The following is a 14,213-nucleotide window of genomic DNA, read 5'->3' as shown; positions in this document are numbered from 1 at the left end:
CCTGTGATTGTGTGTTTCACAATACTCCATGTATCACATATCTGGCATGCTCAGCTCTCTCTAACAATAGGCTCAGCGCAAGCAGCCAATCAGAGCATAGAAGGGAGGTCACATGATCTGGCAGGTCTGTATTAGGTGAGCTTTGGGTTAGTTTGAAACTGTCTGCTGCCCCGACCCTCGAGACAAGACCCCATCTCTCGTTCTTCCTAGTGAGATCTAAGGTACGTTTCTTTATAACTAAAATCAAGCAATTGCATGCCTACCGGATTAAATTAATTGTGGGAAGTTTCCCATAATGTGTAAATCAGGCCTGAGGATTGGCCTCTTCATTCCTTTGCATGGCGTAGTCTGTGCAATCATCAATGCAATGCTTGTCTTGTTCGCCAGAGGGACTGATGGTTTGCATGCTTTGGGTTTTTGCCTTAATGCAGCTTAATACAGACTATCAATGGCAACATTCCTGCCACCGTCAGCCTGTGATTTTTCCAGCCTTTCAGATGGAGTCCAACCAGTCCTCGCTTATTAACGTAAAACGCACGTAGCTCCAGAGTGAGACGGTTAATCTGCTGCAAAGACTTGGTGGATTTGGTTAGAAACACTCTGCTCAGACCTCTGGCTGCTGCTGCTGCCCGCTCTCATTATCACAAGGACTCAATTTAAAATCAACCTTTATCCGAGATGATCTCTTTGAGGAGAGACATTAGTTTGAGTGCCGTCAGACAAGATAAGATGAAGACCCCAACAGCTATCACGCTGCAAATATTGAGTGAAAATAAGATGATAAAACATGTTTCAAGTGGATGACCTGCTGACCTTTGGACCTTCAGCAACTACAGACTGAATTTAGACACTTGAATACAATGAAAGAATAAAAATGGTGTAGGACTTTGATAGTAAAGAAAAGAAGCAACGCTGAATTAAATTGAGCTTTCGTGAATTTTCGTGTAAGATGTACTACGTTTATCTTTATTTACGACTTCAAAAATGATTTAATAAGGTGTATGAATTCATTGCATTGAAAGCAAATTTCAAACCAGCTGATTGCAATTATTGTCAGTCAGCTGGTTTTTTGGGGATTTTTAGGAAGGCATTTCTTACATATGGCATTCATTACATCAACTATCAACACAAAAAGGTGTAGGAAAAATTTACACTTTTTATTTCACAAATGCAAAAAGAAGAAACACAATTAATTGTGATATAAAAGTAGAAAGAATAAAATAATTCACTACATTAATTAAAAAAAACATTTATACAGTGTATTTTTTATCGCACTAAAAGCAAATATCAAACCAAGTGATGCTGAATTTTGCAGAACAAAATTGTCCAATTTTTTATTCAATATTTTGCAGTCTGGTGTCTTGGTGATTTTTAGGAAGCCATTTTTTACATATGGCATTCATTACAGTGCCTATCAACACATTAAACACAAAAAATCATGTAGAAACTATTTTCACTCAGAAATTGTTGGTAAAATTTCACAAATAAATGCAAAAAATATACAGTACTTTATATTCCTTCTCATTCAGGTGTGTCCAAACTTTTGGTCTGTACTGTAGATATGAATTCAACTGAAACAACTTGTGAAAAAATATCTTTCAGGTGGTCAAATAGCAAATAGTGGAGCTCTGCAGCCACCTACTGGTAAAAGTTATTTGTAGTTGTTGTTTTTTTACTTTTAAAACTGGATTTTCCAAAAGATGGGCAAAAATCTTACACTAAACCATGTGAAACTATCCATGTTATCACCATGAATTAAAGTTAGAAATGTGGGTCTTTTATAAAGTGAATTTTACATAAAAAAAACTGTTTTTGTATAAAAACCCATTTAAAAAATATTGATTTATTAATTTATATATATTTAAAAAATATCACTAACCCACTGAAAACTGCACAAATGTAGAGTAAAAACTTTAATAAACAGAAAAATATACAGTACAGACCAAAAGTTTGGACACACCTTCTCATTCATTTGAATGACAAGGTGTGTCCAAACTTTTGGTCTGTACAGTAGATGCAACACTGAAATAAATGTGACAGAAGTACAAAGAATTAAATGGTTGTTCTAAAATGTACTATATTAATTTTTTTTAAAAACATTTATACAGTGAATTCATTGCATTAAAAACAAATTGTGATTGTCTACTTTTTTTGCAATTATTGTCAATAAGCTGATGTCTTGGTGATTTTTAGGAAGACCATTCTTACATATGGCATTCATTACAGTAACTATCAACACATTTTTAATTATCAACACAAAAAATGGTGTAGAAACAATTTTCGCTCTGAAAATTTTAGTACATTCACATATTTGTAAACGTGAATTACAGTAGGTCTACATATGCATTGTAAATAAAACAATAAAATACTATTTTTAGTATTTTCTCTACTTCAAAATTCGCATTTTCTTTCATGCATAACTGGCTATTTCTTTGTGAAAATTGCAAGCAATTCTTACAAAAAAAAAAATTCTGTGGCTACTATATATAATCATAAGTTGCATTCGGGTCTTTAACGTCATTAGAAGCTGTGGAAAAGTGCCCTGCACAAACAATGCGTTTCAAAAATAGATGGCAAGGACACACGCACTCTTGGTTTACATGGAGAATGAATGGCAGGCCAGAATGAGATCAGCCAAGTTCATTGTCTGGAAAAGTGTGGAGCACCTGTTCAAAACCGTTGTTTACTACAAGCAAAAATAGCCTCCCTCACTCATCCATTACATGTTTTATAATGTGATTTATTTCCTGGTGGATAGTCGATGCAGCGTTTTCAAAGCTTGTTAAACACAATCACTGTTATGGTCCAACAATGTCAAAAATAAAGAGTGTTGTTCTCTGCGATCAGTGTCACTTGCAGAAGTTTAAAGAGGATTTATTCTGCTGTTTTAATAAACAGAAATACAAATGAAATGAATGCAAGCATGTAAAATCCCTTTGTAACTCATTTACTTTATCAGGAATCAACTAATCATGGCTGACACAGAAGAAGTCGTGGAGGAGGAAGTTCAGTACGTATGAACTCGTTACTTTTTAAACGTTCTAATTCGCTTGCGTTCCAAATGGAATACTGAATACTGTAAAGTATCTGTTTAAACTTAAAAATAGACATTCTTTGATTGAATCTATCAAGCTTTTCCATTGTCAGGCCGAATGGTTCCAGTTATATTTACACTTAAGCTTGTTTTGGTACGATTAGAAACCATTCTCGGCTCATAACTCTTAGCACGGTTGTCTAATTACTCTACGTCTCATAGCGTATGTAAACATTGTGTTACTACGGCAACAACTGACGCGTTTGTATTACAAGCTTTGTTATCAGCTCCGTGAAAAATCTTGAACATCCATTTAACAATATTTAAAACCTTTTCATTTTATAAAAGGTTCTTTATCTGCTTTATTCTTTAAGGAAGCCTATTATCCAGACTTCCGGTTCATAACAAGAAGAATAACAACGTGCAGTAAACGCAAAACGTTTTGAACTACAAGCCAGTGTGTTCATAATTAATATAATTCATTAAAATAATGTGGTTAGACACCAATTTGCAATGCCAAGCAGCAAAACGAGCTGTTTTGTACCGCTAAAATTAGCTGGAGGCAGATTAGACCGGAAGCCAGACTCAAAATGTACAAAGGGCTGCACCCACTTTTACTGGAAAAATAATGTGGATAGTTGAAAAAGTGTAGCTCAGTTTAATGCGTTATCTTTTTAATTGACTATCCAACTCAATATCAACTGCTTATCTTTTTCTTTTCCTCTTTTTACCATGTAATAGGGAAGGTAAGCCACTATTCCCTGCTTAAAGCATCGCATTAGTCATATGCATGCATTAATCACTAATCATGTCCTCATGGAAATGGATTCTGGTCCAGAGGAAGTTCTGCATGCTTATTGTCCTATTTTCGTCTGTGATAATTTCATTGTAGAATAGCCTTTGTCCTCAGCTTCATGGCCAGTGGAGTTGAGTTACTCAAGTACTAATTCAGTTTGTGTAGAGTGACATTTTAATATCAAGTCCTGTCCATATCTGTTTCTCTCGTCTGAGATGTTAGTCCCCACATTCCTTCCTTAACGTTAATCTAATATTTTGGTGCTTGTCTGGTGTAGTAAATATAATTACATAAAAAATCACATTCAATTCATTTAACACATCATTTGATCTATGTGATCATGCAAATGGCATTCAATTCTCAATATGAACTTTCTCAAAATGTCATTTACAAGCTGTTGGGTGGATCTCAATGTTCTGACAAAGATGTTAAAGAAGACCTGTTGACTTGATTCAGCATCTTGTTTATGCAAATGTTCCTCTTATGCTTCTGAATGTGCTACTAATCATTGTTATGTTCACACTGTAGTGGAGGAAACGGAAGAGGAAGGTAAATCCGTGTTCACCGTGTGCTGTGTTGCTTTTCATGCATGCATTTAAATATACATATACATGTATATGTATATTTAAATGCATGCATGGACTAACTTCAAAATAAGATTTCATTAGATTTAGATAACGTTAATACCACTTATGTGACCTTAAACCTTTAGAAAGACCAATTTCTTCTACTCTCCTTTCGTACAATTCCTTTCTACTTGTAGATTAAAGAGTATTTCACATGCATGCATGCAGATATTTCAGTTTATTTACAGTTAATTAATTCACTTACTCATCCTTGTTTATTCAATTATTTATTTCTTCCTTCTTTCTTTCATTTATTCTATCATTCCTCCTGAAGTGGAAGGTAAATTCTTCACAACATATACTTAGCAATAATTGTATTTAGCAATTTATGCACCCATTATTTCTTTGCTCACTCACTTTTTAATTATTTTTGTGATATAATATTACACCATAGTATGGAAGAGATTTCCACAGAATAAAAAACAATAAAAAAGGTAATTGTGAAATTTTTCACAATTTAAAATAAAAAAAACTCACAATTACTTTTATTTTAAACGATGTGGCAGAAACAAGCTTCCATACTTTAGCAACTTTAGCTGTATTTTGTGTAAATTCACCTTTTTAATAAATAATAATAATTATTATAAACTTGCATGATATTAAAAACATATTGCATTACAATATTAATTCTTTCTCTTCAATAGTGCCACCTCCATCAGAGGAAGGTAAAGCATCAGACTTACCTTTATTTTGTTTGGTCATTTACTGCACATACAAATTTGTAAGCACCAATGTCAGGTATTTAATATTTAATTTTATATTTTCATATTAGAACCTGCCCCAGAGGTGGAAGGTAATCATTTTGATTTCTTTATTCAGTTATTTAAATGCTTTATGATTTAAAAAAAAAATACAATATATTTAAGCCATTGCATCGAGACATTTTTATTTGCACAACACCAAATTCCTCAATTTCAGTACTTACCATTTGAACCAAGACCAGCATCCAGGCAACTCGAGTTCATTATGAACAAAAGTGGCATTCAGTTACAAATGTTTTACTTCAATTCAGTTCAGTTTAGATACATAAAAGAATACCTGTTCCTGAATGCCAGGTCTTGTGGTGTATGGTATGTTTATAATTTTTTAAGCTGTATTCTTTAGAAACTAACTGCTATTTTACTAACATGTGCTGTTCTTATAATAGAGCCTGCAGAAGTGGAAGGTAATTATTTCAGTTCTTATTAATATTCTGGTTATTTATATATATACAAGTGTCTATAAGTCTTAATTTTTAACCAATTATAACTATTTCATATCTGAACAGAGGAGCCAGAACCTGAACCACAAGGTAAAGCTCCTCAGGTTTATATTCATTCATAAAATATAGATTATAAGCAAAAATTGTGAAAGTTTTCTCATATTCAGCTGATTTTGTAATATGGATTGATGGGCTTTTTAGTGTATAATATGATCTGTTCAATAGTAAGTAATGCCTCATTATCTGAATTGAATGTTTACAAGCATATCAACTGCATGATGTGTCATTGTAAAGGCTGGAGGACAGAAACTGTCATGATGCAATATATCAGCTAATTTCAATCGCATGTGAGATGATCGTGACTGTCAGAACATTGGGTCGCATTCAGCCAGGCATTTGTCTCAAAATCTGAACTTTTTTTAATGCTGGATAAATTTTTATTCCCAAATATTGCTCATTTTTCTTTTAAACACTTAAAATGTGTTTATGCAAATGGTCTTAATGTAAAATTGTGACTGTTCATCTGTCTTCATCTAACAGAAGCTCATGTGGAGGAGGAGGCCACAGGTATCTGCTCCATAAATCCCACACACAAACGGTTTGATTGATTCTCTCAATGTCTGTAACATACTTTGTGTCATATTAAAAGTGATGTATTTTGAACATTTTTATCCCCAGATGAGACAAAACCAAAGCCAAAGTATGTTCTACACTGACATCTTTCTTTCTCATTTTTATTGCTATATGTTCATATGTGAAGACTGCACACCGTCAGTATTCATGACTAACAATTATTTTACAGATTTATGCAAAATATCAGTGCTCCAAAGATTCCCGAAGGAGATAAGGTGGACTTTGATGTGAGTTTGGCTTGAATTACATCACTTTAAAGTGTTTGGATTAAAATGCTAGCAACTTCCTTATACTACATTGAATTTTGTAAACCTGCACATTATTAATGCTAAATATTTTCAGTAGTATGCTATATATGACATTACATTTGTCACATGACTTTTAGTGTCACATTATATTTGACACTGAAAGTATTATGTTTGAAATTTAAACTGTTATTCTCCATTTTAAATCCAATCTAGTGTTAAAAATACTCTTAAATGGATAGTTCAACCAAAAATGAAACTTCAGATTCAAATTTCATACAAACCTGTATGAGTTTCTTTCTTCTGTTGAACACAAAAGAAGATATTTTGAAGAATGTTGGTAACAAACAGTTGACGGTAGCCATTGATTTCCATAGTATTTTTTTCCCCATACTATGGAAGTCAATGGCTACCTTCAACTATTTGGTTACCAACATTCTTTGGAACTACTTGAGGGTAAATAACTGATGTTGGAATTTTTATTTTTGGGTGGACTATCCCTTTCATTTCTGATAGTCTGGTCAAGTAGTTGATATTAAAAATCTAGATGTATATTGTTTCCATTACATTCATCATGGTTGAATGTTGAATTGAAACTCAGAATTGAAAATTAGGCTAAGAGACTATTGATAAAAAGGAAAATAAAAAAGCAAAGCTTTACACATACCCAGTGTTTCTACCATTTCGGTCTTTTCGGGAGTAAAAACAAGCGTCATGTGTTGAATACCACATACACTATATTGGCAAAAGTATTGGGACACCCCCTTCTAATGAAAAGGTTTGACTACTTTAGTCATTTCCATGAGTACAAATCTTGTGTGCTTCTAATTTTATAGCAACAGTTTGGACAGGACCCTTTTCTATTCTATCATGACAATTCCTCTGTGTATAAGGCAAGGTTCATAGAGAAATAACTGATTCAGTCAGTGTGAAAGAACTTGACTGGTCTGCATAAAGCCAAGTCCCAATCCCAGTTGAACGCCTCTGGTGTGACTTTAAATGCAGACCTTGAGCCAAAATCCCATCGCCAAACACCAATGTATTGTACATACACTATGGACAGAAGTATTGGGACACCCCCTTCTTAAGAACAGAAAAAGGCACTTCCAAAACTGTGGCAACAAAGATGGAAGCATAACTCATGCATTTAAAATTTGTATTTCCATCTCTGTTGCACCAGTTTTGGAAGTGTCTAAAATGACTGTACCCATATGTACAAGTCATTGGTGTTTGGTGATGAGTTTTTGGCTTGGCTTTATGCAGACCAGTCAAGTTCTTCCACAATGACTGAATCAAGCATTTCTATTTGAACCTTGCTTTATACACAAAGGCATTGTCATGTTAGAGTAAAAAAGGGTTGTGTCCAAACTGTTGCTATAAAATTAAAAGCACACAATTCCCTAGAATATCATTATATGCTTAAACATTAAGATTCGTACTCATGGAAATTACTGAAGTAGTTAAACCTGTTCATTAGAAGGGGGTGTCCCGATACTTTTGGCTATATAGTGTATTTTTGCAATTTGTAAATTGTTGCTATTCATACTACAGAGTTGTATGTTGGTGTAAACATTGCTTTCATGTCAATACCTTTGTGTGTGTGTAATAGGACATCCACAGAAAGCGTCAGGAGAAGGATTTGTCTGAGCTTCAGTCTCTGATCGAGGCTCATTTCATCCAGAGGAAGAAAGATGAAGAGGAGCTGATTGCTCTGGTCAACAGAATCGTAAGTCATTTATAATTTAGAAGAGTATATAGTCTAGAATAGCATTAAACAGCTAAATAACATTGTGTCTTGACTTGTGATTGATGGTGTTGTATCTGTGCAGGAGAAGCGTCGCACTGAGAGGGCGGAGCAGCAGAGAATCCGTGCGGAGAAAGAGAAAGAGAGACAAGCCCGTCTGGCTGTGAGTGACACTCGCTTTAGCCAATAGGAAGCAGCCATTTACCTCTGTAACTCTGAATGCTAGAATAGAAATGTAGGAGAAAATAAGTGAAGCTCTTTCCATTGCCTTTCTTCAGGAAGAAAAGGAGAGAAGAGAGCAAGAGGAACAGAGGAAGAAACTAGATGAAGATGCTAAGAAGAAGAAAGCTCTTACCAACATGACGCACCAATACGGAGGAATCCAGCAGAAGGTTTGAATTAGGAGATTTCTGGCAACCTAGTAGCATACATTATTATTACATGAATCAAATAAGTGAATCAAATACCATCAATCTTGTCTGGCAGGGCGAGGGCCGCAAGGGGGCGAAGAAACAGACGGAGAGAGAGAAGAAGAAGAAGATCCTGGCCGAGAGGAGAAAGCCACTCAACATCGATCACCTGTCTGAAGATAAACTGAAGTAAGTTATCACTGAGCACGGTGTCGAAATGCTGGTGTTGAGGAAATGCCCACTGACGAAGCTTCTGATTGGTTCTCGCAGAGAGAAGGCCAGTGAGCTCTGGCAGTGGATGATGCAGCTGGAGGCTGAGAAGTTCGACCTCAGCGAGAAACTGAAGAGACAGAAATATGACGTAAGTGCTGACATGACATAAATGTTTACAGTTACAGAATCACTGTCAATATGAGTTTTGTACATTGCATTTTTGTTGCAAATAACCATTTCCTTTTGCTCTGTTGCCTTAAAGTGACAGTTCACCCAAAAATTCAAATTACTCCCTCATGTTGTTCCAAATCTGTAAAACCTACGTTTATCTTCGGAACACAAATTAAGATAATTTTGGATGAAATCCAAGAGCTTTCTGACCCTGCATAGACAGCAACGCAACTGATACGTTCAATTCCCAGAAAGGTTATAAGGACATCAATAAAATAGTTCATGTGTCATTAGTGGTTCAACTATAATTTTATGAAGCTACGGAAGTACTTGTAGTTGGAAAAGAAAAATAACAACTTTTTTCAACCTTTTCTCCTCTTCTGTCTGAATGCACATGCACACGTAATATGAGAAGAAATTGTTGAAGAAAGTCGTTATTTTTGTTTTCTTTTTGCACAAAAAGTATTGTAGCTTCATGACATTATAGTTAAACCACTATGGACTATTTAAACAATGTCCTTACTACCTTTCTGGTACTTGAACGTGGTAGTTGCGTTGTTGTTTAGGGTCAGAAAGCTTGTATTTTATCAAAAATATCTTATTTTTTGTTCTGAAGATGAGCAAAGGTCTTAAGGGTTTGGAATGACAGAAAACTGTTTCTTCATGTACATCAGTACCAGATGTTGACATATATTGTAAGCTTGAATCTACCGAAAACATATTGGAAAATATTATATAAAATGTTTTGATACTTTGACACAACGCAAGTAAACATGAAATTAACTTAATTTACCTTTTAATACACATTTTTGGTGTTATTGTAAATAATTAATTGGTTTTCCACCCAAAAATGACACAGCCAAGCTTTGTCATATCGACATTACTTTGGTTTTTGTTGTTTTTTGTTTTTACATATTTCTATATTTTTTGTAAGGTAAAAGTCCTACCTTGCTTTTGTCTTGTTAAATATCTAATTTACTCTGAAATATGTCATATGGTGTGTTCAAGTCATGTCAGAAATATTGTATTTACGAGATAAACGCACATGAATATCACCACAAAATCATAATTACAAGTGTCAACATTTGATTTAAAAGAAAGATGTTTTACAGTTTAACAAGCCCAGAGTTTAACAGTTGAGAAAACAGTTAAAGAGTTTAATTTTAAATGTTGGTAAATTTTATGCAAAAAAACAAAGTTGTTTGAATGCAGTTGACACACATGACTTGTAAATACAAACTTCCCAGAAGTCATTAATGCACCAATATTTTTACATTATGGAATTGAAATAATTTGTGACCCTGAACCACAAAATCAGTCAAAAGTAGCACGGGTATATTTGTAACAATAGACAAAAATACATTGTATGGGTCAAAATTATAATTTTTTTTTAAATCATTAGAATATTAAGTAAAGATCATGTTACATGAACATATTTTAAGTTTTTATTGTTAATAAATCAAAACTTAATTTATGATCAGTAATATGAATTGCTAAGAACATTTGGACAAATTTAAAGGCGATTTTCTCAGTATTTAGATTTTTTTGCACCCTCAAATGAAGATTTTCAAATAGTTGTATCTCGGCCAAATACTGTCCCATCAATGGAATGCTTATGCATGAATCTCAATTTAAAAAAAGTCACCCTTATGACTAGTTTTGTGGTCCAGGGTCACATTTTTAGCCACTAAATTAGTTCCAACTTGGTCGTCAAAAAAAAAAAGGCTATGGCCTGCCTGTCTAAAACTGTGACTTGCTTCCAGATGAATGTGTTCCAGACCCGAATCAATGAACAACAAAAGTTGTAAGTAACCGGCTGTGAGGGCGGCCACCTCACTTGTTGTGTAGCCTGCTGTCAGTCACTGTTGTCGGTCAGTTTGATGTCGGGTCTGGGCTCTCGATCGGTCCCTGCCTTGGGTGAAGGCGGGTGACGTGCTCGTGGCTGTAATCAGGCAGCGGACGTCTGCGAATCCACAGGTTTCCCCATCGGCTGGTCCTGCTGATATTGTCTTTTGTGCTTAGCAAGGCTTCCGTATGTGTCCCTTACAGGTCACTCAGCTACTGGCTAGAGTCAGAGATCACCAGAGGTAAGTACCCTGAGCCACACTGGTCACTTTCCCCTGCTTTCAACGAGGTCTGGGTCAGAGGAAGGAAGCAGAGGAAGTGTTGCTGTTAAGCAGACCAAGACAAAGCCATTTTGGTTTGATCTGCTTAACAGACCCTGCTCCTTTTAAATCCCAGGCCCGGTGAAACCGTACAATCTTGACCGGAGCGAGGTTGGAGCATGTGGTCCAGCTCAATCCCAGCGTCAAATGGGGAAACATTTAGGATTTTTACTCTCAATCCTAATAGGATCAGTTTAAGTGGCTCCTTCTGTTCAAACTTTACTGTCTTCGCCAACACATACAGTACACAGATTTGCCAACATAAGCTGACAGAATTGTTCATATATGCAGATATATACCTATAAATTATTATACTAAATGTTCACCCAAAAATTGATTTAGAGAAATGTATCATTGCATCTCTTGCTCAAAAATGGATCCTCTGGAGTGAATGGGTGCCGTCAGAATGAGAGTCCAAACAGCTGATATAAAAATCACAGTAATACACAAGTAGTCCACACTACTCTAGTGAAAAAGTCCATCCTCTGTTGTCCTCTCACATCAAAAGAAATTTGTTGAGAATTGTTTCTGATTTTGTTTGAAATCAAGAGCTTGATCTGTGCATATTTCTCTCCTTATTCAGACGTTTTTATTGGAGAAAGCAATATTATGGATTTTCGAAAGCAATTTAAAATGTCTTGATGGATTTGTTTCTTACAAACATGCAGCTTTTCTCTTTACAAGATGTTAACTGTTAGACTTGAGTGGCGTGGAGTATTGTGATGTTTTTATCAGCTGTTTGGACTCTCAATCTGACGGCACCCATTCACTGCAGAGGATTTTTTGGTGAGCAAGTGATGTAATGCCAACTATCTCCAAATCTGTTCTGATGAAAAAACAAACTCATCTATGTCTTAGATGGTCTGACGGTGAGTACATTTTGAGCAAAATTTCATTTTTGGGTGAACCATTCCTTTAATATATTGATTGGACATAGAGGAGAGAGACTCCAATAAAACGGTAAGTTCAAAATTAATATTTTGCCTCTGGAGACGGAATCTGTAGGCTGAACGAGAGGGTAAGAAACACATTAGGCCAAAACAAGACTGAAACGTGGGCTGCATGTGAATGAGTGCTGTTTTTTTTCTTGCATGTGTTTGAAATGTGTCTCTTCTAATCGTGTAAACTGCCGTTCTTGATTTTGTTTTCCTAAATGCGGTAAGGACTTGCAGTTGTTGTTTTAATTATTATTCATGGCTTAGCTAATGAATATTAATCTGCGTATGCTCAGATAAATAGTCTGTGATCTGAGATCAAGTCTGTAATAGAGAAATTTGCAATTATGATTACAAATAAAATGTGCAAAATCACTGAAATAATTTCAATAGCATAATGTTATGTGCTGATTTAATAGATCAATGGACTGATGAAAGATGAGCAATTATCTCAGAAGTCTTTGTTTTAATATGCATGTTTATTATTTTTTCTCTTTTCAGTGCCAAAGGTCGTGGCAAAGGCAAGGTTGGCGGCAGGCTGAGGTAAACGTGAAGCAAATCGAGGTGCCACAGAGATCCAGAAGACTTTGTCTCCTTCTTTACATATGCATTTGTAGTCATTATAAAACCATCGTTCATCGTTTGATCGCACATGTAGAGACATATTTTACAGATGTCGTGTTTTATTTCTGCTTTTTTGTCTTAGACACACAAGTATTCTGCAGTCATCATTAAATTGTTTTATTCATTTTCTTCCTGCATCATTAAAAGAGTCAAACTGCCTACAATGTGTCCTGGTGACTGTTTCTCACACACTTATTTTCCATTATTAACCCCTTGTTTTAATCACTATAACCACACATGAACATGTTATACAAGCATTTCTTGAGAAATGCATATTTATCAATATTAACTATAATTTATGATGGTGTAATTCACCACCACAAGAGGGTGCAACCCATTTAGTGTGTAACTGACAAAAATCACCACAGGTGGGCATTGTTTTGCACTCGATTTGCGGTGGTGTAATTCATAAAAATCACCACAGGAGGGCGCAACCCATGTATGTTAATAGACTTGATTTGCAGTGGTGTAATTCTCAATCAACCAATTAAAGTTTGCAGATTAAAGTTTGACTTGTTTTGCAGAACCCATTTTAGTTAATTAGACTTGATTTGCAGTGGTGTCATTCATAAAAATCACCACACGAGGGCGCAACCAATTAAAGTTGAATAGACTTGATTTGCAGAACCCATTTAAGTTAATTACAGTTTATTTGCAGTGGTGTAATTCACAAAAATCACCACAGGAGGGCACAACCAATTAAAGTTGAATAGACTTGTTTTGCAGAACCCATTTTAGTTAATTAGACTCGATTTGCAGTGGTGTAATTAACAAAAATCACCACAGGAGGGCGCAACCCATTTACGTTAATAGACTCGATTTGCAGTGGTGTAATTCATAAAAATCACCACAGGAGGGCGCAACCCATTTACGTTAATAGACTCGATTTGCAGTGGTGTAATTAACAAAAATCACCACAGGAGGGCGCAACCCATTTACGTTAATAGACTCGATTTGCAGTGGTGTAATTCATAAAAATCACCACAGGAGGGCGCAACCCATTTAAGTTGATTACACTCGATTTGCTCAGAATGAGTTGATAAAGGTGAGGTAGGCTTGATTAGATCCTCCAGGTGTAGCTAATCACTGATATGCTCATGTGGAACTGATACCGTGGATCTCTGAACTAGTTTATAGTAATAGTTTAGAGACCTCAAGACAGAAAAAAACAGGTCTACATTTTAAAAGGTTTTTAATAGCTTTATTTGAATAAACCTGTCACATTATAACATCATGATTACATGATTACAACATAATTAAAGACATCAGAGTAAACATGAAACGTTGTACTTGTCATTAGTGAGTCCAGCCAATCATGAAACAGCTGCACCGTTTGGCTTGTTCTGCCGTTCTGGAGAAACCATGTCGATTCAGGTGGCTGCTCTCATACCAGATAAAATCTCCAAACTGACACAT

The 14,213-nt window shown here is 35.3% G+C and overlaps 1 protein-coding gene across 2 annotated transcripts; it reads left to right on the top strand.

Moving 5' to 3' along the window:
• Nucleotides 1-5,081: 5,081 nt before the first annotated feature.
• On the top strand, nt 5,082-12,950 carry tnnt2e (troponin T2e, cardiac). 2 transcript variants are annotated; one of them, XM_073838170.1, is made up of 14 exons: nt 5,082-5,121; nt 5,229-5,249; nt 5,604-5,621; nt 5,724-5,747; nt 6,198-6,224; nt 6,336-6,357; nt 6,460-6,517; nt 8,145-8,261; nt 8,365-8,442; nt 8,558-8,671; nt 8,766-8,878; nt 8,960-9,050; nt 10,837-10,877; nt 12,675-12,950. In XM_073838170.1, the coding sequence occupies exons 7-14, from the start codon at nt 6,464-6,466 to the stop codon at nt 12,718-12,720; spliced, it is 654 nt and encodes a 217-aa protein (XP_073694271.1). In that variant the 5' UTR covers nt 5,082-5,121; nt 5,229-5,249; nt 5,604-5,621; nt 5,724-5,747; nt 6,198-6,224; nt 6,336-6,357; nt 6,460-6,463; the 3' UTR covers nt 12,721-12,950. The 2 variants fall into 2 exon arrangements, with proteins under 2 accessions (XP_073694271.1, XP_073694270.1); XM_073838169.1 differs by lacking the exon at nt 10,837-10,877 and adding an exon at nt 11,123-11,160 and having other exon boundaries at nt 5,105-5,121.
• The last annotated feature ends 1,263 nt before the right edge of the window (nt 12,951-14,213 follow it).

This window comes from Garra rufa, chromosome 4, assembly GCF_049309525.1.
Source record: "Garra rufa chromosome 4, GarRuf1.0, whole genome shotgun sequence".
NCBI classification, from domain to species: Eukaryota; Metazoa; Chordata; class Actinopteri; order Cypriniformes; family Cyprinidae; genus Garra; species Garra rufa.
Note: the sequence above shows the minus strand (reverse complement) of the source record. Positions and strands in the feature narration are given on the sequence as shown.

Bases quoted from the DNA above. Each gene is read 5' to 3' on its own strand.
- tnnt2e (XM_073838170.1), top strand. From the start codon at position 6,464: ATGCAAAATATCAGTGCTCCAAAGATTCCCGAAGGAGATAAGGTGGAC. The intron at 6,518-8,144 runs GTGAGTTTGGCT...TGTGTGTAATAG, and splicing joins GAGATAAGGTGGACTTTGAT to GACATCCACAGAAAGCGTCA. The intron at 8,443-8,557 runs GTGAGTGACACT...GCCTTTCTTCAG, and splicing joins AGAGACAAGCCCGTCTGGCT to GAAGAAAAGGAGAGAAGAGA.